A 19,707-nucleotide genomic window follows, 5' to 3' on the forward strand; every position below is an offset into this window, starting at 1 on the left:
TACCATGGCCAGATAGCAGTGCTCTTTACAATCATATTCATAGCGATTTTTTCTTGCTCACTCTTCGTTTACCTTGGCATTTGTGTTAAACCTGGGGAACCATTTCAGGAGAAGCTTCGCTCCTTGCAGAATCCAAAATGTCCCCTTTCCGCGGCTCTATACATCGTAAGATTGCGCTAGTACTATTTCTGCAGCTCCCTGGGGCGAGTCATGTGGCCACATCTGATAAACTATTCGCAGCCTTTTACGTTCGTCGACACGAAGGGTTTAGTCTACACGGGCTGATGCCCACCCGGTGCCTCGGCAGCCCGGTTCCCAGAGTCGCGTGTTCGGGCAGCGCCCCTTTCGTAGGAGATCTCGTATTGAACAATGCCCAGGGTGTGTGCATGGTTCTGTTTTTTTTTTTTTGGTAGGGTACCTGTGCAGAGACCAACCATTCAAAAGAAAGTAGACGAATGGAGCGTGTATGCAGAGCAGCAGAGCATAGAACACGAGCATTATGACCAGCTTCATGGCACTCGTGTCTATAGCCGATCAACGGCTTCTCGAAGCAAAGAATTGGGGGCCTTCTACCGTTCCCCGGCCCACCCCTTCTCATAAGCTAAACCCCGATTGAAGGGGAATAAATTAAAGGCTTATCAGATTGATAAAAGTTACCGGTATTGCATCCGTACCATACCCAACTTGCCTTAGTGCAGAAAGTGCAGCCGGTACAATACATGTTACCTAAGCTCCGTCATCGGATCTTCGGGAGTCGTTTGACTTGGGTTGAGATGGAAATCTGGACCTTGTTTCTTGGTAATACAACAGGAAAAGTAGAAGAGGAAGGGGAACGCGAACGAAATGGCATTATTATGAACGAGATTAGTACAGCACTCTATGGCACTCGGAGCTCGGATCTAGTTGCCAAGGGTCGGAGATTGTGGAATCCGGCGAACGTCGGCCTTGAATAATTTCCCTAGTGCCTAGTTGTCACTCGTCCTGTCCCCATCTTCTCCTTCTCCGGGCGCCCGAAAAAAAAAAAAAACTGAAAGGAATCCCTTCAGTGATCTGTTGGTCAACTTGGGAAAATCACAAATTCCTCAGCTTTACCATCTCCCCTATACCGGGCGTATTAGTGCCTGTTGGTTCGCACGACCCCGTTTTACCTCAGCACTTTCAACCTTCCCCATCCTGCGCACCTCGGCCACGGCACCACGACATCCCCGCCGCCCCCAGCTCTCCTTCCTTTTTTCTCGAATCGCACCTCCTGTGCCTTGAGCTAGCGGAGCTCCATGGCGGCTACCGAGCAGCTTCCCCTTGAGCAGGAATTTGAGTAGGTGACTCTCCGCGCTGGAATTTTCGTCGAGCGGGCAACGCGACTTTCATCGATGGGCGGGATATGGCGGACCCATTCACCTGCGGAGCGATTGAGGCTTGTGCGAACGTGTCATTGTCTTCTGCTGGTGTCTTGGGACTGTCCCCGCGCGTTCGTCGCGGACGATTTTTTTTCTCTTCCCTTTCCTGGGCTGGAGACCCCGGTATATTGGTGCATGCTAACGTGGTGCTTTTTTCAACAGCTATGAAACTCTTCCTTCCAACTATGGCTTAGGCCGGAATATGCTTGCGGGTGCTTTTGCAGGGATAGCGGTATGATTACCGGCATTGACTTGGTGGAGAGGCAGGGCTGATGGTTGATTTAAGGAACATTCGGTGATGTACCCGGTTGATTTGCTCAAGGTAAGATTTTGCATCTGGATGCGATAAATCAAGGATTGTGGAAGGCTTGGGCTAACGGTTTTCTGGCATTTCTAGACTCGCATGCAAATTATCAACCCCTCAAGTGGCGGCCTGTACACCGGTCTCACCAATGCGGTCTCCACAATCTACCGGATCGAGGGTTGGCGGACACTATGGAAGGGAGTCTCGAGTGTGATTGTTGGCGCTGGTGAGTTTCTGAAAAATTTATAATGAGAATCATTCGGGCTGACCTTACGACAGGCCCGGCACACGCGGTGTATTTTGGAACCTACGAGGTCGTGAAGGACATGGCTGGTGGCAACGTCGATGATGGACACCACCCATTGGCAGCTGGTAGGTTTTGATGCTTGAAGTTGGCAATGAATGCATGACTAACTCGTACTGAAGCTATGAGTGGTGCCTCGGCCACGATCGCGAGTGATGCACTGATGAACCCATTCGATGGTAAGTGATTTTTGAGACTATCATGAGGTTTGACTTGAAGCTGACTCCAAAAAGTCATCAAGCAGCGTATGCAGGTTCACGGCTCCGTCCACAAGAGCTTGATGCAATGCGCCAAAACCCTCTACCGCACCGAGGGTCTCCAGGCCTTCTACGTCTCCTACCCTACCACCCTCTGCATGACCGTCCCCTTCACTGCCACCCAGTTCGTCGCCTACGAGTCCATCTCAAAGGTGATGAACCCTTCCCAGCAATACGACCCCTTCACCCACTGCATGGCTGGTGGCCTTGCCGGTGCCTTCGCGGCCGGTCTCACCACTCCTCTCGACGTTGTGAAGACCCTCCTCCAGACCCGTGGCCTCGCCGAGAGCGAGGAGATCCGCTCTGCGCGCGGTCTGTTCAATGCTGCTGCCATTATCAAGCGTCAATTTGGCTGGTCTGGTTTCCTCCGAGGCATGCGTCCTCGCATTATCTCGACCATGCCGTCCACAGCCATCTGCTGGTATGTTTTTCCCTTCCCAAAGCGAGGAGTTCAAGACCACTAACATCTTCTAGGACATCTTATGAGATGGCGAAGGCTTACTTCAAGCAACAAAGCGAGAAATAAAAAATAACGCCTTGTCACGCGATCACCATTTGCCGATTTGTCTACCATCTACGGATCCCGATAACTGTTCCACTGTTCGATATACCGCATTACGTGGATGCCCACGTAATGCCCTTGCTTTTTATTTCTCTGCGGCGATATGGACGAGGGACGGGCAGCGCCCGATCAACCCTCATGAAGGTGCATAGGCCATGAGCGGGTTTCGATCTTTCTGCATGTTTGGGACTTGTATTCACCAAAAGCGACGGCAAAATATAGTTTGGAGGGTATTTGGAAATGGTGGCCGGCTTGGGGATCTTGTTCTTCTCTTCTTGACGCTCTCCCCGTGGCCTGTGCCCTATATCGTTACCGGGCGTTGAAACGTGGATCGGGTTTGATTTCTGCGGGCTGGGTTTCTCTCTCTGCATCGATACATGTTTTATTTTTTATTTTTTATTATTATTTCTGTATGTACGCATAGACGTGCCACCAGGAATCTAGAGATGATAATTCACACGTACAGGGTTCAAAGGATGTCAAGTAGATCAATTAGTGAAATAGCCTCCGCATGCAGTAACTAATGGAACGTCGACGTCACGCGAAAAATCCCTAAAACGGGAGATCATCGCTTCCATCTTCTCCCCACCAACAAACCGATGGGAGCGGGCCTGTATTTTTCCAATGATGCGCCCACGGCCTGCGTCTTCTATGCAGAAGACGTACGATGAGTGCTATCTCTTGTGCTCCACTGCCGTCTACTTCGAAGGCCAGGTAAGATTTGTTCTCCCCGGTCGCCTTCAATTGCTCATGACATCAGAACAACGAGGAGGAAGCATTAAGATCCTGGCGATCAGCTCTCGATACTATTTACCACCACAATGCCCGCCGGGTCTCGTCGACCTATACTCCAAAATCCGAAACCGAGAAGGCCCTGCAGGATTCCATCCGTGCGCTGGAGGTCCAATGCCGCGAGCGAGTCGATCTTCTAGCAGCACTGCGGGAGAGCCGAAAAGAGTCCGACAACAACGGCGCTAAAGAAGGCCCTACAACGCTGACCAAGGGCAAATCTTCCAACTACACACCTAGTCCTTCCTCCAACCCTCCTGGCTGGATCGGAGACGGCACCATCCCCGCCGTCGGCTATACAGATCTCTCCAAACCGGCCGCTATACCAGGCCGACCACATCCTCCCTCGATGGCGCGACGAGATACCGATCCTCCTGCGGTATATGATGACCCTTCACATTCGGGTCCGTCGCTTAGCGCCGCACCTGCACTGCGCGTGGAATCCAACTCTTCGGGCAAGACGAAATCCCGCGGCTCCAGCCCTGAGCGACGGAAGGGAATGCTGACGACATTACGCAACACCGACGGGAAAAAGAACGGCAAGAAAAGCAAGATCGGTTCCAAGAAGGACTCGCGGCCGGCCGCTTCCAAAGCTGCGGGTTTGGCATGGGGCAACCTGTACCGATCTTCGTCAGCGAGCGAGAAAACGGTGAGCGACGCGGCGCTGGCTTCGTCGCGATCGACCGCTGCCCACGACCCTAGTGTGCGGCGTGATCCAGAGCCAAGAACGAGTTCTGGCGAAGAGCCTGCCTCTGTCAGAAGGTCTCTACAGAAGAATCAGTCGTCGGATCGGATTCCTGCGGCGAATTGGCGAGAGCCTAGTCGTTCGTCCCCGGCTCGGCCATCTCCTCGCCCTCTGGTCCAGGCGCCGGTTCTGCGCCCTCAGCCTTCGCCTGATCACCGCAGGGCTCCCCCGCCTGTGCCGGTGCACATGCCAGATCCTAAGGATTACACGTCTAGCTATCCGCCCAGACCATCTGTCAAACCTAAGCCTGCCGGGTTACGAACCTCACTTCCGCCTCCGCCTCGTGTGACACAGGTCAAGTCTGAAGGCAGCTCTCGGGCGACAACACCGCGACAGGATCGCGAGACAAATGTGTCGAGTAGTAAGCCGCGGACCAAATCTGCGCCACGCATTACTAAGACCGAGCCATCATCCTATATATCACCATCCTCCGGGAGTGATGACATTCAGCGCGGAGTTGACCGGATGTCTGTTTCTGCTGCGAACGGCGGCGCTGTTCGGCGCAAAGCAGCTCCACCTAAACGTCGCGAGACACCACCATCAAGTGATCAAGATTCCTCGGGACAGCGGTCTGACAATGAAGCCGAGGATGAGGATGAAGACGAAGATAACAATGATATTGTCAATATCTTGAATAAGCTTCCTAAGGGCGTGGACCTACAATCAGCACAACAGATTCTGAATGATATCGTCGTGCGCGGTGATGAAGTCCATTGGGACGACATCGCCGGTTTAGAGGGAGCCAAAAAGGCTCTCAAAGAAGCAGTCGTTTACCCATTCCTTCGACCAGACCTTTTCTCAGGCCTCCGGGAACCAGCACGTGGAATGTTACTCTTCGGGCCGCCCGGCACAGGAAAGACCATGCTTGCGCGGGCAGTAGCTACAGAATCCAAGTCCACTTTCTTCTCCGTCTCCGCCTCAAGCCTCACATCAAAATGGCATGGCGAGAGTGAGAAGCTCGTGCGTGCCCTATTTGGACTTGCAAAAGTCCTCGCCCCATCCATCATCTTCGTCGACGAAATCGACTCTCTTCTATCTGCACGTTCTTCTGGCACCGAGAACGAGGCCTCGCGTCGGTCAAAGACTGAATTCTTAGTCCAGTGGTCTGATCTTCAGCGCGCTGCCGCGGGCCGGGAACCAACGGCAAGGGATAAGAAGGAAGGTGATGCGGGTCGTGTTCTCGTATTGGCAGCTACGAACCTGCCTTGGGATATTGACGAGGCTGCACGCCGCCGTTTTGTTCGGAGACAGTACATTCCCCTGCCAGAGCACCATGTGCGCGAGCAGCAGATACGCAAGCTGCTCGGGCATCAGCATCAGACGCTGAGCGATGCGGATATCCAGGTCCTGGTCCATGTCACAGAAGGTAAGTTTCCTTGTCCCGTTCATATAATGACCATTCTTAACAATCATAACAGGCTTCTCCGGTTCAGACATTACAGCATTAGCCAAAGACGCCGCGATGGGCCCACTCCGCAATCTCGGCGAAGCACTCCTCCACACACCAATGGATCAGATCCGACCCATCTTCTTCGAAGACTTCGAAGCAAGCTTGTACTCTATCCGGCCCAGCGTATCACATGACGGGCTACGCAAGTATGAAGACTGGGCAAAGGAGTTCGGTGAAAGAGGTGGTTAGCGTTGGCGCTTCCATGCCTCTTCCCTGCACCCTGTCTTGGAGTTAAACGTGTTCCTGGTATTCGAAGTAGGGAATGGACTGGTCTATGATTTAATGTTTCATGCATAGTTGCTACACGGGCCGAGGGCCATTGTATTTACGGTGTTGAGGTAGATTCTCTGCGTCTGGTGTTGAGATTGGATTGGTGTCGGCCGGGATCGGCGCATGGCGTACATAGGACGTTGATTATCGATATACACTCTCTTCGTTGCATTTCGATCTTACTTTTGAATAGTAGCGTTCAAGATGGTTGGCTAATCTGCATGTTTCTTAGTGCAGCACCAGAGATAGTTTCACCATCAGCGGCTTCCTTTCCCAGATGTTGTACGCTTTCTGGATGTTCCAGCTAGCTGAGCTTTCATCCAGGGTCATGTCAAAACTCCATAGCATCTTGGCTGCAATGAGTCTCATTTCTGCATAGGCAAGGCTTCAAGTGAATAGAGATTAGCTCTGTGTCCGAAATATGAAGAGTTATACTCACTTTCTCCCAAGACAGTTCCGCGGTCCAAGTGAGAACGCTTGAAGCGCCGTCCGACAATCCGACTCGAAGCGCTTGTCCCTATTCTCCAGCCATCGCTCGGGAATGAAGGAGTCGGCGTCGGTGAAAAGCGACTCGGTATGATAAGTGGAATAGTGAGCCCCCGAGACAGAAACCTACGCTGGTCAGCTCACCGCACCATCACGAGTAAAAGGAGACATCGTTACCCCTTGTGGAACAAACTCCCCATCAATCACAGCACCCCCCCTCAGGCACAATCCTCGGAATCGTGGCCGGAACAGGAGGGTAAACCCTTAAACTCTCCTCGAGCGCAGCATTCAAATACCCCAACTGACTAACCTCCTTGAAATCAATCTCATCATAACTTCCAAATGCCCCTCTAACCTCCTCCACAAGCTTCTTCCAAACCCCAGCATTCGTCAGAGCGTAAAACGTAAACCCAGAAAGCAAGCTCGCCGTAGTCTCACTACCCGCCATGATTAAAATCGCCGCATTCGCCTCCATCTCCCTCGCAGTCAACGACCGATCATCATCAACCCGTAGAATGTAAGCCATGAAATCAGGCCGATCAGTCTTAGTCTCTAATCGTCGATGCACTTTCTCCGCGGTCAAGGCGAAATGCTCTTCGCGCATCTTCACTAGCCGTTTCGGCATTAGACCACTTACTATCGGGGCTAGAAATGGGTATATAGCCAGTGGGCGCCGTAATGCGAGGACTTTCATACTTGAGAAAAGCATCTTCACCCACGGGTGGTATTGGCTATTCTTTAGACAGTCAAATGGTTCACCGAAGGCCAGGTCTCCGATTATATCGAATGTGGTGAAGTTGTACCATTGCGACATATCAACTACTTTGCGAGACGAGGCGATCTCGCCTTGTAGTCGATTGATAAGCATATCGACATAAGACTGGATGAGGGCTTCCTGGTCTCGAAGGGCTTTTTCCGAGAAGGCATGGGAGAGGAGTCTTCTGGTTCGGGAGTGGTCTGCATCGTTTGCGTTAAGGATGCTCGGGCCTCGTGGTCCTTGGAGGTAGAATTTTGGGTCTTTGAGATAGGAACTTGTTCCGGATTTGCGGTGGGAGTAGATGTCTTTCCATGCTTGGGGGGTGCGGTAGACGAGAGTTTGGGGGCCGGCTCGAACGACGTCTCCGTATTTGTCGTGGAGGTCTTTGAGCTTGTAGTGGTACTGTCCTGTTGATGTCCAGTATAAATTTGGGAGATTGGTGCATGCTGCGAGTTTTGGGCCTGGGTATTTCGATAGTGGGCTGATGTAGAGGTTGTAGAGTATGATCCATAGAAGATATGCCGCCAGCTGGAGATATGTCAGTGAGATAGTTCTAGACTGAGATGGCTCACACTTACAGCAATCGTTGCTAGAGAAAATAAAGATGTCATTTTAAGGGTCTCGAGTTTTGGCAACATCTTGACGATGGCACTCGGGTTATATCCAGAGATGGACTTTGGGGCAAAGGAGAGTTATCAACCTCCAGTTCCCTTTCAAGGCTCGTTAATCAGTTTGATGTGATTTTAGGGAATATCACATGAGAATGCAGTCAATTCGTTGCTCTGCATATCTAGCGTCGTCTACTTTGGCAATGTGGGATTGCGAGTGGACGACCCCGCATCTAGACGGGATTGCACGGGGCTATGTGTTGTGCAAGTTGCACAACACGGAGAAGATAGAGCAGATGAGGAACGAACCGTCTCTGGGGTTTGACGAAGTAGAGAGAGATATATCGAGAGATGCAAGCAATTGCAGATTCATCAATCCTGAGACCTTTTGTGGCCCGCTAAAGTTCAACGTGTATTCTAAGCTATAGAGAACATTCGATACTAGTTCCAAATAGGCATATATCTTATGATTTCATTATTGTTGTGACCATTTCCCCTCCTCTAACCGAGACGCTAGGTGCTGACGGTCATCAATGTCATCGAATTCAACCAAGGCTGGCTTGGCCGGGAGCAGTGATGCTCTCGGTCTCGAAACCTGAACGCTTGAGCCCGACGGCTTACTCTTGTGATAACTGGTCGAGGATCTATGGATGAGTGGGCGAATAGAAGGTAGGCAGGATGCGATGATGGCCACTGAGGCTTCTACAAGACTCCAGATCAAGGCCGTGGCAATAGTGTCTAGTAGGTCCCGGTATCCATCAGAGGTACCTATCTTGTCAGCTGTGTTTCATGGGAGTGAACACAGTAGCTTACCGTAGGTAAAGTATAGTATCGTTACCATCCTTGTGATCCCGACTGCTGTGGATAGTGAACCCAGCAAGAAGACCAGCAAAACGCTGATCTTTTTCGAGAGGGTGAGCTGTAGCTTCCACACCAATGGCACGGGAAAGAAGAGAAGAATCAAGTCTGTAATCACGTCGGAGATGGCATAGCCGGACCAGGAGATCTCTGCTTGAATGCAGTGATGTCTATGCGACCATGCCAGATATTGCATACTCCAGTTTCGAACATGGCATTGGAAGGCAGATGTAATCAGAAAGGCAAGTGCTAGCAGTGTGCAAAGGATAATCATGCCCAGCGAGGCCATGTTGAATATCTTGCCTCGAAAGATCCTCCGGTAAGCCATGAGCACACTGATCTTAATCACTCCGAACGTGATCTTCTCAACTATGCTATATCCGAGGACAATCTAGAGAATGATCAGTACATCTCAATCGCGAGGGGCAAGGGTACGTACCTCTTCCACGATTATATCCGCGCGAGTTCGGGTAATCGTATTATCATGAGGCGCATCGAGTTCAGCTGGTTTTGAATGGGCGCCTAACGCTCCGAGCGCAGCGCCTTTTTCTCCTTATTAAATGACTCTCGAACGACGGGGCTGTATCCAGTACTCACCGGCAATATTGGTTATCCCCAAGCCCCATACCAAGAGGATCGAGGCTAGCATAGTCCAGTCATCCTCTCTGAGAGCCACTCGTATTCGGTGTCGAGCATAGAATCGCAGACCAACTGCGATCGAGGCCAATGTGGGGAGTATCACACCCACCGCGATCACATTATGGGGATGTAGGTTCAGCAACATACTGCTGTGACAATCGTATCTCTGGGTCTGAACACCATTTAAATCAGGGGCAGGAAAGATAAATCTGAAGAATATGACGGCATGCCCCTCTCAGCCCATGGCCCCCAACGCATGGCATGCTTCAGTGAATGATGTCTAGGGTCTGATTAGGCGTGGGGGCTAGCAATTGCCTGAATCGGAAGGAGGTTTCACATATTCTGGCCTTGGTATCTGCAGGTCGCATAAAAGACCAATAGCCATCCCAGGAATAGTTGCTTAGATCTGACTGTGCTCTCCATTTTGAAGGTTGGTGGAGCAAGGGAGACGCAGATCGCGGGGGGCCGAACCCGGAGAACCGGACTCTTGCTAGTCTTATATACCATGCGTTCCTTTCAGATGTGAACCACGAGACTCTTCACCTCCAAATGCCTCTCTCACCTTTTCTATCCCTTGCACTGGCTGTGGCTGTGACTGTGGGCTCGGCCCAGTCATCTGGCTGTGGCAGAGACATTCCCTCCAAGTTTCCCAGCCCCGGTTCCAGCAAGAATCTGAGTCTGCCAGGAGCTGACCGTGAATACCGGCTGTACATCCCGGCCACCTATGACAAGAACCGACCGGCACCACTGTACTTTTCCTTCCATGGCGCGAGCAAGGATATGCTCGAACAGGAAGGGCTATCACAGTTCTCCAATCCGGAATTCAACAAGGATGGCATCGCCATCTACCCTAACAGCAAGAATGGTTACTGGCTGTCTAATCCCAACGCGGATACATCCAGCCCCAATGATCTCGACTTCACCAACGACCTCCTAACGCACATGGAGGAGCTGCTATGCATTGACCCCAGCCGAGTCTACTCCGCAGGCAAATCCAACGGGGGTGGCTTCACAAGCGTACTGGCTTGCAATGCCACAGTCGGCAGCCGCTTTGCTGCTTTTGCCTCTGTCAGCGGTGCCTACTACGACAACGACAATACACCCGGCATAGGACCATGTGCGCCGGCCCAGCGCGAAGAAGGATATCCATTCCTTGAATTCCATGGGACAATAGACACCACCGCTCCAATTGATGGCAATGATTCGAAAAATCCCAAGCTTCCCACCATTGACATCTTGGAAGGCTGGGCCGAGCAAAACGGATGCGGACATGACGCCAAGTGGGCGACGAATGAGACCGTTTTCACAACCCCGCTTGTCAAGCATGCGGTTTGGAACTGTGATGGGAAGCAGGGAATAGTGCAGCATTATCGGGAGGGTGATAATGGCCATTGCTGGCCAAGTACTGTCTCGAATGATGATTACACGAGTAATCCGGATCAGTGTCCGTTGGGAAAGTATGTTTTTAACGCCACCGCCTATATCTTTGATTTCTTTGGTGGGTATCGTCTGGAAACGCAATTGGTAGATCGGGATCATCTATAAACCTGTACTATAGCTTCTCAAGGTCAAATCTCAAAGTCTGGTTCGGTAAACCTTATCGAACCTTGAAATCAAGGAAGATCTAGATCTGAGATCTCATCGTGAGGATGACGGCCCATGGCATCACATTTCAAATGCTCGCTTCAAATATAAATACCGGCAGAATTCCTGCCTACATAGCATTTAATTTTGGTTAACACCTGCCCATTATACCAGAAAATCCAGTGTCACAACCCAACTCTCATCATGTCCAACTCAGCGGAACGTCAGCCCGAGGTCGTCGATGACGATTTCGAGGACCCCGATCTTGATAACAACAACATGGCTGATTCTGATGAGCAACTTGGTACGCACTACGGAACTAATGTCGCGGGCTCAGGCTAACTCTCTCTTCTTTAGCCTACGATGACAACGATGCCATCGACAAATCGAACATCACGACTCAGGGTCTCCGTCACGCAAAGCCTCAGAGTAGCACCGGGTACAGCGAGCCGGGTGAGGATGACCTACCCGAGGGCGCCTAGATCTTCGGATCCTGGTATCTTGATAGCGTATCTGTATATGGTTCAATTATATGAACATAATATGGCTATAGGTGTATAGTAGCGATATGTATGCATAAACGATATGTGTTTCAAGACTGACATTTGCATGCTCTCATTCATAAATCTTCATATTGAGAAATCTATGTACAATGTTGTATAGCATGCGCTGTTGCACACCGGTTTTCCCACCGGAGCAGATCTGCACCGTGTATGGATCAACTCAATAAAACACGGATCTCCCCAGTAGTTCGGGGGAACAAAGTCCGCAGACTCCACTGATCTTCCTTCTCGTCTTCTTCTTCTTCCTCCTCATTATTCTCAACCTCGTTCTTGCGGGCGGATTTGCCACTCCGACCACTAATCATACTACCACCTGTTCCCAGGGTGACCTGAGTCATGCCCCTGGCTTCATCCGCGGCAATAATCATGCCCTCGACAAACTCAAAGTCACGACAGAAGGCCTCAATTGCGTCTTCCGTGACTCTCTGAACGAGTGATGCGCTCTGGACGCGCTTGAGATGTTCGGTGGCATCCATAAGAGCAGACGGGAGGAAGTCGTCCAGTTGCTGACTAGACGTGACCAACGAGTCGGGCTGGAATGCCGGCAGATTGGCTAGGTCTGCAAGCTGGGGTTTCTGCTGTTCTGTCTTCTCTGTCTCGGTATCGGAATCTCCATCCTTGCCCGTCTTGGAGAACGGCTCCAGGGCGTCTAGAAGAACTTGCAAACCTGATGTTTCGAGAAGGAATTCGTGTTGAACGTCGAGAAGGCTGGTGCGCAGTGAAGATAGCGCGGTAGTTAGGGGGAGTTGTGAGTTTCGCTAGCGAATGCAAATGACGAAATTGTGGCGTGGGCCGCGAGAAGGATGTTTGTACGGTAGATTGTCTGCTCAGTGGCATCCTTGAGCTCGTCGGATGAAGACCGCGCCAGTGTCAAGAATGGATCAAAGGCAGCACGGAGAACCGGCGTAAATCGGTTCTCGTTGCCATCGGTCGGCTCCTCTGGGTCAACCGAAGCCTCGTGTGTCTTCATGAGCGAAACCAATTCCTCCAATACATCCAACAAGAACTCTGGAGGAGACAGATCTCCGGGTGGGATCATGGCATTTTGCTCGGTTGAAAGGGCGACGACCTGGTCACGCATCAAGGTCACAAAGTGACCAAATGTAAACCTTTCCAGAGTTTGCATCAAGTCCACCAGGTGTGACTGAGCACCGACCAGTTTGGAAAAGGTCGTACGATAGAAAGACAGTAGATTTATCACCTTGTAGCAAGTGACAGGGTCGTCATGGCCTTGGATGACCAGCTCAACTCGCTGGCGGAGCGACCGAGAAACTCCCGTAAGGTCCCGATTGACCAAATCGCTGAGTGCCTTGCGACCGTCAAAGACAACCTCTTCTTCCTCGTCAATTCGGGCCCAGGGCTCGCTGCTAAGTCCAGCTTGAATGCCTCGCGCGAGTTCCTCCCCATCCGCAACGAAGAGGGCTTCCAAAGCTTCGCGCTCAGACACAGTAGTTGAATGCACCCAGGCAAGCATGTCGCCGACATACCGGAGCGGGTCATGTGCTGAGAATTCAATAGGCTTCACGCTAGGATCACCTCCGGCGCCCGCTCCTGGACCACCAGACATAGCATCAGTCAGCGCATAGTGGAATGCATCGGAAAGCACGTAGTCACGCGCCTCTGCAAAGAAATCCAGACAGCTGTGGAACAGACTCGGCCGCTCGGCCAAGACCCGCAAGGCACGGCGGATGGAGCTGCTGATCCGAGGATCCTCGAGATTCAAGGACTGGAACTCCTTCTGAATCCACCGGTATAATTTCTGGTATGCGGAGTTGAGGTGTCGGGTGCTCAGCTCCATAACCTCCAAGCCCAGCCGTTGGTTCTCTCCGCCGAGGAGGTGCTCACAGTCGTGGTGCACTTGTTTAACGCGGGCAAGGATATCGAAAAATCGTTCGTCGATAGGCTCCTCTGCCGATGTCAAATATGTCACGTCTTCTTCGGGCACAAGGAAGTGCTTGGAGAAAGCATCTAGCAGCTGCTGCTTCGTCTCGGCGTCCTTCTTCTGGGCCATGAGTGCAGTGGCTTCTTCTAGCACGGGTGCCGTATCCTGCTTAGCCAAGCTGATGTGTTTGCGCATCTCATCGCATGTCTGGTTCAAGGCCGTTATCACACCGCCGATTCGTCTCAATTGCTGTTACGAACATAGCATTAGCTTCCTGGTGCTTTGATGTGGATACCACGGGTCTCACCTCCGCCACCTTCCCAAAGTCCCGCACAATCTCTCCATTGCAATCAACGACTTCCTTCTGCACATCTAGTCGAAGTTGTCGCCTTGTCTCGGCAGAGTTGTGGATTCCTTGGGCACTCAATGTTTCGAGGGCGTCGCGGATGTCGGAGTCGGCGTAAGACGCGGAGAGAACGGAGGTCAATCGATTGGACAATGCAGAAGAACGCTGTGTAGGCGGGGACAGCGGTGATTGTGCCGGAGACAAGCCATTCCCGGCACCAGGAGAGAAATAGCTCGTCATGGTTGACGCACAATGGCCTGTCGGGGTGGGGAGGAAGGACAGTCCGCAACGTACGTACCATGCTAACTGGATAACTATCAATCAGTCTGCGTATGTAAGCGAGCATAGGGTGGGGCATCCGGCATACCCCTGGCCAGCGTCCAATGGATAGAACCGCCCTCTTATCCGCATCAACCAAAGATCCAAAGATTAACATTTCCACGAGTCCCCTCCGTCCACTTCCAATTACATAATGGACTCTTTCGATAGTCCGCTCGCCTCTCCAACTAAAGCTCGCCAGGCTGCTATCCAAGCCAAGGATTGGGCGTACGTGAACTCCTGGCTCAGCCGACAGTATGCGCCCAAGCCATTACCCGCGTTCGAACGGAACGAAGATACTCTCAAGGTTCTCTTAACATTGGCAGCTGCCAATGACGCCGCCGATGAGGAGGCTCTTTTACAGCATCGCGCGCGCGAAGAATCAATCCAAATATTCAAGCTACAAGAAGAGGCGGCACGCAAAGACGCACATGAACGACAGAAGACTGAGATTCTAGAGGAGGTGGAACTGTGCATGGAGCACAAAGGCAGACAAGATCTGGATGATCTAGCCGAGACAGCAGTCGTTCTGGGCAACACATTGAACCCAGATCCTGCAGATCTTGGTCAGTCTATTGTCGAGCTCACCGTGGAGGTCTTCGACGCGCAAGAGCAAATGGCCAAGGTGGAAACGCTGCACCGCTACCTTCAAAAGGAACTATCGCGGTTACAATCTGAGCTCGACGATCTCAAGTCTGACAAGGCTTATGAGACTCCGTCGGATATTCAAAGCTTGACTTCTGAATGGACACGGGGTACGAAGACACTGACCACGAAGGTTGGGGAATATCAGGACCGCATTGCATCTCTCGAACGAAACCAGCCGAAAGGCCCTACTATTGACGAGCTGATGGCGGAAGAAGAGAAAGTCATACGGCTAAGGGAGACGGTCAAGGGGCTAGAAGGAAGGGTGAAAGCTTTCCACGATCTTCCCAAAGACATACCAGGGGCACGAGCTAGGTACAAAGAACTGGAGCGTGAGCTCAGCCAACTTACGCGGCAATGTGATACTATGTTTGGAAGCTTGGTGGGGCACCGTTGAATTACAAAAATGCTTTATGTCTACAGAATTGTGAGAGAACCATGTTGATCACAGATTTAATTCAGGTGGTTTGTAGCTAACTCGTAGCTAAATTGTAGCTAACAAACAAAGAGCAAGTGGTATCGTCGACTCGTCGTGAAATCATGGCAGCAAAGGGACAGGCACGTTCAGAATGCCATGAGACACCTTACTTGTCCATGCCAAGGGCACTCTTGACCTTATCGCCCCTGTGAAGATGTATCAGTCTTGGATCTTGATAGCGGGGTTGGATGTCTAGGGGAAGAAGAACTTACACAGAGCTAGTGGCACCGCCATGAGCCTCGTTGTCGTGGGCCCGCTGGGTCTTATCGAAGGCCTCCTGGGGACCGCTCTTACTGTTATCGGTCTGGGCACCGCGAGCGAATCGGTCAGTGGTGTCGGTGACACTCTCCTTGACCTTTTCCTGGGTGGACTTGGTGGAGTCAGGAGTGATCTCCTCCTTGGCCTCTGTTGATTCAGTTCAGTATTGAGTCAAAGTAAACAAGTTGGGTGTCACGTACTAGTAGAGAAATCCTTGCGACCGGCGTCAGACATGTTGGTAATTTATTGGTGGTTGGTTGAAAGTTGGTTGAAGTTGATTGAATTGGATAGATAAGTAGATTGATGAGGAAAGAAGGAGAGAATCAGGAGGATTATATAGAACTTCACTTTCACATGGAAATATCTCCATGACGCGAAACAACATGACGTCGCTTTCCGACAAGTAAATTATCTACAATGTACAGTTTACCTTAATCCGTAGCTTAACAACATGATACGAGGTAACCGTGACTTACGGCTCCGAACCACGAATCAAGACCCCACTTTATTTTATGCCGATGACGTTTGGTAAGGTGTGGCATGTGTTTGACAAGGATCGTTAGCAAGCTTTAGGAGAGTCTGTGGCACCGGACTCCATGACGTGGACTGAGGATGATTAACATCGATCATCCAGGTCAAATCACGAGATTTCTACATCAGGCTAAGTTGTTTTCTCACCTAAATTAAAGGGCGGTATGATTATATTGCAGAATATCTCACCGCCTGTGCCTCGCCACCCGGTTCGGCGCTTGCTGCCCAGAGTCTACCTGACTCACTATGCTTGTTTCAACAGTTCTTTTATGACTTCCCGCGACATGGTCTTCAATAAACATTCAGTTTGGATTTTGAACTTTTCGTCTTCTACTCTATCCATTTCGTCGTCATTTTGACTTGGCACTTTCGGTCTTCTAGTTATCATAATCGTCAATGCCCTCACCTGATCCCACCGAGCCGGCCTCGAATTGGGACTTCACCGCAGTGCTTGACCTCCTCCGGTCACCCACTTACAGTGATGCCTCTAATCCTGCCCGCCACTCCAAATTCCTAGCTCTCTCGTCTTCTGAGGGACGGTCAAAGCAAAATGTGTCTAAGACTGAGGGTGGTGACTGCAGGTCAGCTACAGAAGTAAAGCCTAAGCGAAGTCACACCCAGCTTGGAGACTTTGGGTCTCTCTGGGACCTCCTCATCCCAGACGACACCCACACGAACAAGATTCTTGGCGACCCCACACTTGCCTCGTCGCTCAACACCCAACACTCTCAAGATCGGGCCTCGCCTGTAACGAGTCTCAAGCGGACTCCCCGTGGTGGACCATCTACTACTGAAACATACCATCCCACGTCTAAGCACGCACCTTTGTCGGTTGTCTCGAAACCTCATATTTCCAGTGGTATCGTTTCAGGCAGTTCTTCACTTTCATACGTTCAACCCCCTTCCATAACCATTCTCAAACGAGCCACGGACAAAGAGGAGACCCCTTTGCCACCTCGAACGCCCTCAAAGCCGATTCCCGGCGCCAGCGATACAAACACGCCGAGGGCGAAAGTCAAAGTCAAGGCTACTTCCACCGGGAAAGACACCAATTCTCAATCTGAATGGGTTTCTGAAAGCAGCGCAGAGGCGGAATCCGACTCTAGCACTGTCATTTTCGATTCCCCGATTATCAAGAAGCCCGGTACCCTGGCATTTGTTCCGACCCAGGTGGGTACCACAGATGCACGGACTGGCCAGGATGACACCCCGCCATCGTCGTACGATGACCCAAACTCGGTATTGGGCTCGGAAATTGCCCGGAATATCATTACAACCCCAACGGGAATTCGTGTCCTGCCTGCTGCGTACAAGGCGGCAACGGACAGACGAGCTGGTCTGATAGACAAGCTTATCAATGAATTCCCTGATTATGCCCGACATGTGTCGCAGGCAGGAAGTTCGCCATCCTCAAAGAAGAATCGTGAGCAACGCCCTGTCCATGTCTTTGTTGACATGTCCAATGTATGTTTCAATTCACCTACATTATCAATCTCGTCCCAGTCAAGCTAATATTCCTTAGATCATGGTTGGATTCCACGACTCGGTAAAAGTCTCGCGGAACATTCCCATCGCAACCAGAATACGCCGCCTTCACATGGCCTTTGCCAATTTCTCTTTGATCATGGAACGGGATCGCCCCGCCGCCAAGAGAGTCTTGGTAGGCTCGGACCGACTGCCATCGATCGGCGAAGCTGAGAAGTTAGGCTATGAAGTCAACATTTTAGACCGTGTTCACAAGAACAAACATACAACTCCCCGCGCGTCCAAATTTCGAAAAGGGCCCCAGTTTGCCAGTGGGCCTGAAACGGTCAGCAATCTTGGGAACCGATGGGTTGAGCAGGGTGTAGACGAAATTCTGCACCTGAAGATCCTGGAGTCCCTTTTGGACACGGATGAGCCGGCGACGATCGTGTTGGCGACTGGAGATGCAGCGGAAGCTGAGTACTCTGGTGGATTCATGCGCATGGTGGAGCGTGCGCTTCATCGTGGCTGGACTGTGGAGCTGGTTAGCTTCTCTCAGGTGACGAGCTATGCGTATCGTAAGAAGGAGTTTAGAGAGAAATGGGGGGACCGCTTCCGGTGGATTGAGTTGGATGACTACGTGGAGGAACTTTTTGATTAAAAGGCTCATGAAACATCATCTGATGCATTTAACCATTCGCTATTTTCCATGGATATTGGCATAGCAAGCTTGTAGAGGGAAATCCAACATGGGATATTACAATACTTCGACATAATATGTCTAGTTCCGTGAATCTCCGTTCGTTGTTGTGACTAGTTCGTCAGTTTGTTGTAATTTGCAGAGCCTCGCACTGAGTCAGCCCGACCCAACGTCATTGGGCGAAAGACTGCTCCCCCGCAACTGCTGCCGCGCCCATCAACATAAATCAAGCGCTGAAGTCGAGTTTCATTACGGTGTTTTAGCCTCAGTCTCTTTGCTTCATTGTATCTGATCGATTACCGCGGCACCCGCAAAACTTGAACCTCAAGAGGCAAAACATAGGCTCCAGCGTGGGGCCTTGGCATCAAATTTATATCGAAAAGATTACCCCGGCTCTCTCAGTCTACCGAGCTGCAGCAGGAGAAAAGAGCGAACTCCGAGTATCAATAGCCTGAGACTCTAAACTTCTGCTTTTTGAACGACAACTCTTCATCATGGCGCAGACCGTGGAGCAAGATTTTTTCGGCGGGGCCATCCGAGGCATTGTGCCGCAGCGCTGGATCGATGCAAGGTTAGTTACACACTTTCCCTATGTTCAAAACACCCTCTATGCTTGAGTAAATGGTGTATTGAGATATCAAGGTGGTTCCAACTACTTGGAAACTCACCCATGAGCTCAGACAGCAGACTAAACATACCTTCCATCATTTGATATCTCCATGCCACCCAACCCTCCTTGACACCAAGATATTAACCAACTACACAGCAATCTCCGCGAAATTCCAGACCACCAAGAGATATTTCTCTCGCCAGAATCTCTCTCCAACATGATTGTCGAGATCAACCAGCGCGTGAGCAAAGAAGACGCCCTAAGCACCTTCGCCACTCTCAGCCACCAGCACCCAGCCCTCGCAGCCGGCAGCGGCAGCGTATCCAGCGCAACGCCCGAATCCCTCGACCAAGCAGCCGCGCTGTACCATCTGCATGATCTCTGTGACGAGGGCGACGCCATGCAAATTGTGACTCCGCCTCAGCGTGTGAATTCGTCTCGTCTGGGCGTATCTGCACCTCCCGGTAGTGTGGTTAGTGCGTACAAGGGTATTGTGCAATTCAAGACAGCGTCTCGCAAGCGCGGCGCGCGGACCGCGGATGGGAGTAATGCTTCTGCTGTGGATTCGGCGGTTGCCGGGGCGTCAGTTGATGGGGAGGCAGGGTTGACTTCTAAAATGACGTGCCATTATTTACTGGTTAGACTTGAGAGCCAGGAGACGGATCTTTTGGTCTTCTTCAATGTGCCGCATGAGGAGTTTGATAAGAGTGGGGATGTGCAGGGGTTGTCGAAGGAGGAGAGTGTTGCAGAGGAAACTGTGGGAGTGTTGGCAGAGAATTTGGAGATCCGGGATTGGGGGCTTTTTGTTTGATTTTCTGGTCTGGGTTATGGGATTGGAGACTCTTGAGTGGTTGGGTGATGATATTAGAAGGAATCTCTGGGATAAGGGAGCATGGGGACAT

The 19,707-nt window shown here is 51.3% G+C and overlaps 11 protein-coding genes across 11 annotated transcripts; 7 read left to right on the forward strand and 4 right to left on the reverse strand.

The window, feature by feature from the left end:
* Positions 1-1,274: 1,274 nt before the first annotated feature.
* Positions 1,275-2,788, forward strand: mrsA (putative mitochondrial carrier protein; the record flags this gene model as incomplete). The annotated part of the gene is made up of 8 exons (XM_056888497.1): positions 1,275-1,315; positions 1,560-1,629; positions 1,684-1,719; positions 1,795-1,927; positions 1,981-2,073; positions 2,128-2,184; positions 2,239-2,683; positions 2,737-2,788. 8 exons carry the CDS (start codon positions 1,275-1,277, stop codon positions 2,786-2,788), a joined length of 927 nt encoding a protein of 308 aa, XP_056737799.1.
* Positions 2,789-3,448: 660 nt separating this feature from the next.
* On the forward strand, positions 3,449-5,997 carry N7443_008442 (uncharacterized protein; the record flags this gene model as incomplete). Its single annotated transcript, XM_056888498.1, has 3 exons — positions 3,449-3,538; positions 3,585-5,724; positions 5,777-5,997. 3 exons carry the CDS (start codon positions 3,449-3,451, stop codon positions 5,995-5,997), a joined length of 2,451 nt encoding a protein of 816 aa, XP_056737800.1.
* A 309-nt stretch (positions 5,998-6,306) lies between these two features.
* N7443_008443 (cytochrome P450) lies at positions 6,307-7,959 on the reverse strand (the record flags this gene model as incomplete). Its single annotated transcript, XM_056888499.1, has 4 exons — positions 6,307-6,463; positions 6,518-6,690; positions 6,875-7,849; positions 7,900-7,959. 4 exons carry the CDS (start codon positions 7,957-7,959, stop codon positions 6,307-6,309), a joined length of 1,365 nt encoding a protein of 454 aa, XP_056737801.1.
* A 445-nt stretch (positions 7,960-8,404) lies between these two features.
* Positions 8,405-9,571, reverse strand: N7443_008444 (uncharacterized protein; the record flags this gene model as incomplete). Its single annotated transcript, XM_056888500.1, has 5 exons — positions 8,405-8,697; positions 8,743-8,937; positions 8,986-9,178; positions 9,227-9,330; positions 9,385-9,571. The coding sequence occupies 5 exons, from the start codon at positions 9,569-9,571 to the stop codon at positions 8,405-8,407; spliced, it is 972 nt and encodes a 323-aa protein (XP_056737802.1).
* A 404-nt stretch (positions 9,572-9,975) lies between these two features.
* On the forward strand, positions 9,976-10,971 carry N7443_008445 (CE1 family esterase; the record flags this gene model as incomplete). The annotated part of the gene is made up of 1 exon (XM_056888501.1): positions 9,976-10,971. The coding sequence occupies one exon, from the start codon at positions 9,976-9,978 to the stop codon at positions 10,969-10,971; it is 996 nt and encodes a 331-aa protein (XP_056737803.1).
* Positions 10,972-11,214: 243 nt separating this feature from the next.
* On the forward strand, positions 11,215-11,492 carry N7443_008446 (uncharacterized protein; the record flags this gene model as incomplete). Its single annotated transcript, XM_056888502.1, has 2 exons — positions 11,215-11,314; positions 11,368-11,492. The coding sequence occupies 2 exons, from the start codon at positions 11,215-11,217 to the stop codon at positions 11,490-11,492; spliced, it is 225 nt and encodes a 74-aa protein (XP_056737804.1).
* Positions 11,493-11,728: 236 nt separating this feature from the next.
* Positions 11,729-14,041, reverse strand: cog6 (Golgi transport complex subunit COG6; the record flags this gene model as incomplete). The annotated part of the gene is made up of 3 exons (XM_056888503.1): positions 11,729-12,281; positions 12,350-13,704; positions 13,763-14,041. 3 exons carry the CDS (start codon positions 14,039-14,041, stop codon positions 11,729-11,731), a joined length of 2,187 nt encoding a protein of 728 aa, XP_056737805.1.
* A 232-nt stretch (positions 14,042-14,273) lies between these two features.
* Positions 14,274-15,161, forward strand: N7443_008448 (uncharacterized protein; the record flags this gene model as incomplete). Its single annotated transcript, XM_056888504.1, has 1 exon — positions 14,274-15,161. One exon carries the CDS (start codon positions 14,274-14,276, stop codon positions 15,159-15,161), a length of 888 nt encoding a protein of 295 aa, XP_056737806.1.
* Positions 15,162-15,348: 187 nt separating this feature from the next.
* Positions 15,349-15,734, reverse strand: N7443_008449 (heat shock 9/12 family protein; the record flags this gene model as incomplete). Its single annotated transcript, XM_056888505.1, has 3 exons — positions 15,349-15,388; positions 15,455-15,647; positions 15,701-15,734. 3 exons carry the CDS (start codon positions 15,732-15,734, stop codon positions 15,349-15,351), a joined length of 267 nt encoding a protein of 88 aa, XP_056737807.1.
* Positions 15,735-16,427: 693 nt separating this feature from the next.
* N7443_008450 (NYN domain-containing protein) lies at positions 16,428-18,156 on the forward strand (the record flags this gene model as incomplete). Its single annotated transcript, XM_056888506.1, has 2 exons — positions 16,428-17,495; positions 17,554-18,156. 2 exons carry the CDS (start codon positions 16,428-16,430, stop codon positions 18,154-18,156), a joined length of 1,671 nt encoding a protein of 556 aa, XP_056737808.1.
* A 533-nt stretch (positions 18,157-18,689) lies between these two features.
* Positions 18,690-19,616, forward strand: mog1 (Ran GTPase-binding protein MOG1; the record flags this gene model as incomplete). The annotated part of the gene is made up of 2 exons (XM_056888507.1): positions 18,690-18,766; positions 18,962-19,616. The coding sequence occupies 2 exons, from the start codon at positions 18,690-18,692 to the stop codon at positions 19,614-19,616; spliced, it is 732 nt and encodes a 243-aa protein (XP_056737809.1).
* Positions 19,617-19,707: the final 91 nt, after the last annotated feature.

The sequence above is a fragment of the Penicillium atrosanguineum genome, assembly GCF_028827265.1.
Source record: "Penicillium atrosanguineum strain IBT 20685 chromosome Unknown utg000007l_segment0_segment0, whole genome shotgun sequence".
Classification (NCBI taxonomy): domain Eukaryota; kingdom Fungi; phylum Ascomycota; class Eurotiomycetes; order Eurotiales; family Aspergillaceae; genus Penicillium; species Penicillium atrosanguineum.